General features: G+C 35.6%; 1 protein-coding gene across 2 annotated transcripts in view; it reads left to right on the top strand.

The window, feature by feature from the left end:
• The window catches only part of smyd2a (SET and MYND domain containing 2a), a 14,750-nt gene extending 11,653 nt beyond the window's left edge, over positions 1-3,097 (top strand). The window contains exons 11-12 of one of the 2 annotated variants that reach the window (XM_014001813.1): positions 601-709; positions 886-3,097. In XM_014001813.1, the coding sequence (XP_013857267.1) occupies positions 601-709; positions 886-969 (193 nt within the window). In that variant the 3' untranslated portion in view covers positions 970-3,097. Of the gene's footprint in view, positions 1-552; positions 710-885 lie in introns of those variants that run through there. The other variant, XM_014001814.1, reaches the window with a different exon arrangement.
• Positions 3,098-3,281: the final 184 nt, after the last annotated feature.

Raw genomic sequence — 3,281 nt, 5'->3', positions numbered from 1 at the left:
TATATATATAAGATAAAACAGTTTAACTCATAAAATAATAATTTTATCACCAAGAAGGTGATTACTGAAGATCAACAAGCTGAGGTGATAAAACTCACAACTTTCAAATGTTTTTTTAGGCCCAACACTTCCTGTAAGTCCTCCACTTGTACTGTTTTTGTTTTTTAAGGCACATGCTGTCCCGCACAGGTACACGGCTTGGACTGAAAGAGTGAAAAAGCAGCCAAAACTTAAAAAAAAGAAAAGAAAATCTTCAGAAAACCTGAAACTATTGATCAAGATCATCTTAAATATTACAATAAAGTCTGGCTCCATATAAGAAAAACTAATAATTTTATCTTTGACTTTATTAGATGTTTTTCTCTTCAGCTCTTTTTGGAGTGTGTGAAAGTCAAAATAACATGTTAATTTAATGAATTTACAATCATAACAATGGTTTATTCACTTTTATTGCATTTTTCATTTGTGGTTCTTCACATGAAGCATGTTGTTACTGAATTCACAGGCTGATAGTTTTTTTTTCTATCATAATCGTAACTTTCTACGTTTTAGTTCTTCAGTCCTCTCTCGGTGTGATGAATAGCTGTGCTCTCCCTGCAGTGTTCATTATCCTGTCTACTCTCTGAATGTGTCGTCAATGTATCTGAAACTGGGTCGTCTGTATTTGGGCCTTGAGAAGAAGACACAAGGTGTCAAAGCTTTGAAGAAGGTAACTCCAGACTTTTTGTTCTTTGGAAACAAAACCCAGGATGAAACGAGAGCAAGAATGTAGAGCAAGTTTACCAGCAGATTATCTGTAAACTTCAACTGAAATCAATTGAGCTGAATTCTTCTATCGTCTATGATTGAAGTTTGTTTTAACTTTGTCTCCTGTTCTGTCCTCAGGCTTTGAGGATCATGGAGGTGGCTCATGGAAAAGACCACCATTATGTAGCAGAGGTCCAAAGAGAAATTATGGAGCAGAAATAAAAGTAAAAAAAAAAAAACTCTACAAAGGAATGAAAAGATTGTCAGAGGAAGCAACAAATTATACATCATACATGCACGGAGATGAAAATATGATGCAGAAACTCATCACATCGATTTGTTTTAAAAAAGAAGAAAATGACTGTTTCTACTTTTTTTCTGCCTTGAAAAGTTTTTCAGATGAATTTTGGATGAGAACGGAGGACGACTTCTGGACAGAGGTTTGAGTTAAAAAAAAACGCATCTGACAATTTTTTATTTTTTTGCTTTTGAGCTTTGTTTGAGAGTTTTGACTTTTTGGGCTGAAGCTCATCGAACCAACGGCATCAGTGGACAAAATAAAAATCTGAAAATGTTACGCTGCTGCCTCTAAAGCTGCCTTTGAAAGAAACAAAGCTTTTGTCTGATGGCTGTAGTCTCATTTTTGGCTCTTTGTGGACTCTTCAACTGAATAAATCTTCATCATTTATGTTTTTGGCAGCAGTTTGAGCTGCGTGGTTTTACTCAAGAACTCTTATGATTTAAAAAAAAAATCAGTTCAAACTGTTGAGTTCTGGTTCCTGAGAGCRTTACCACTTTGTCCCAGCTCCTGTTTGAATCCAGACTAATCTTAAGCCACAGAGCAGCATTTATGGTCTTATTTGTTCACAACAAAACTGTGAAAAAAAGACAAAAAACAAACTTTACAGTGTTTGAAACACTTCGTAGCAGCAGAGAGAATGCAGAAATGTGTTTCTAAACGAACAGCTGGTCTTACTATGTTTTGCTGTTTGAACTTCCAGAAGTGTGGCATGTTTGAATTCTTTTTCTTTATTTCCCTATTTCATTTTCAGCCTTTCTATTTCCGAAAGAGCTAACCGACAAGCCTCTGGTTTTTATCAGGTCTTTCTGCATGTTTTCTCTGTGCATGCTCCGGTTTTACCCAATTTTCTCCAAAAACAAAACAATGTGCATGTTCGGTTAATTACTGGTTGTAAGCTGGCTGTAGGAGTAAGTTTGTTTATGCAGAGCTGTTTGTAACGTGCATGTTTGTGTTGACTCTTCCCACCCGCTTTCTTAAACAGATCCAAATGAGCAGAAAATGAGACCAAACGAGCTGCGGGTTTATCTGTTCGGTTGCTGATCTGAGACCAGTTTAGTCACAAAGAAGACAGGTCAAAGTTTTTTTATTTTGTTTTCTGATATTAATAACATCATGTAGCAGTTGTTGGCTCATCAAGAGGTGCATGATTGTACATTTCTGGTGTTTCTTATGGATCTGAACACTGATGCTCAGAACTGGCTGTGGATGATGATGATGATGATGGTAATATTGACACAAACAGCCTTTTATTTTCAATGTTATGGCAATGGAGTCAATAATAATTGCTTACTTGATTAATTTTTCTGCTTGTATGATGTTGAATCTTTAGCTGTAAAAACTGATTTAAATCTCATTTTTTCTTTAAACAGTTCAGTCTCAAAGAAAACTTTGTGTTCAGTAGAATTATCAAAAAAAATCACCTGTATTTATGTGAACACATCTTCTGCAGAGCTAGGCGGCTCATCCTATAAAGTTTATTTTAAGTGACTACGACTCATTTTATTGCCAGAAAYGGCCTCTGGTTCTTTAGTTGTAGCTCTTGTGTAATTAATGTAATTAAATCCCAGCGCCACTGAGCAGCTGTTTTAATGTGAGGTGCAGTAATGCAGTGTGCAATGGAAGCTTTAAAGTAATGCAAACATCATCACCTGGGCCTTATTGAAGGGTTCTTGTTGCACTTGTGTTTTGTTTATTGGATGTGTCAAAAAATGATGTCAGACTTTTTCACAGTTTGGTTTGAACAGTCTAAATGGTTAGTTTGCTTCACTTTTCACTTCCAGGGTTAACTTTTTAAACACCTGTAGCTTCTCCTGTCTTGTTTACAAGCAAACGAATTGAATGCACTACCTAAGAATGCTCTACAGTTGGATAAAAGCCCATCGTGTTGAGCGTGCTAGAGTTGTATCTGTAGCAACTACTGCGGCTGTGAATGACAAAATGCATCTAGACAGTGCCTGCCTTACAGCTTTATCAAGTTATCTAATGCACCATTTTATCTGTTTTGTTCTCTCTTTTTGAATAATAAATGTCATTGTTTCAACCCCCTGACCAGATTTTTTGTAAATCTTTTAATTTGTTGGTCACATGATGAGGAAYGTAAACAGGCAAACAGTTTGTTTACACAACATTTTCTATTGATAATGTAAGAAGTTATCAAGCACGAATGTTATTGTATTTGATTTAAAACAACAAAACAAAAACTGCCATTATTATTATTGTTGTTGTTGTTGTT

The sequence above is a fragment of the Austrofundulus limnaeus genome, unplaced genomic scaffold (genome assembly GCF_001266775.1).
Source record: "Austrofundulus limnaeus strain Quisiro unplaced genomic scaffold, Austrofundulus_limnaeus-1.0 Scaffold10, whole genome shotgun sequence".
Taxonomy (NCBI): Eukaryota; Metazoa; Chordata; class Actinopteri; order Cyprinodontiformes; family Rivulidae; genus Austrofundulus; species Austrofundulus limnaeus.
Note: the sequence above shows the minus strand (reverse complement) of the source record. Positions and strands in the feature narration are given on the sequence as shown.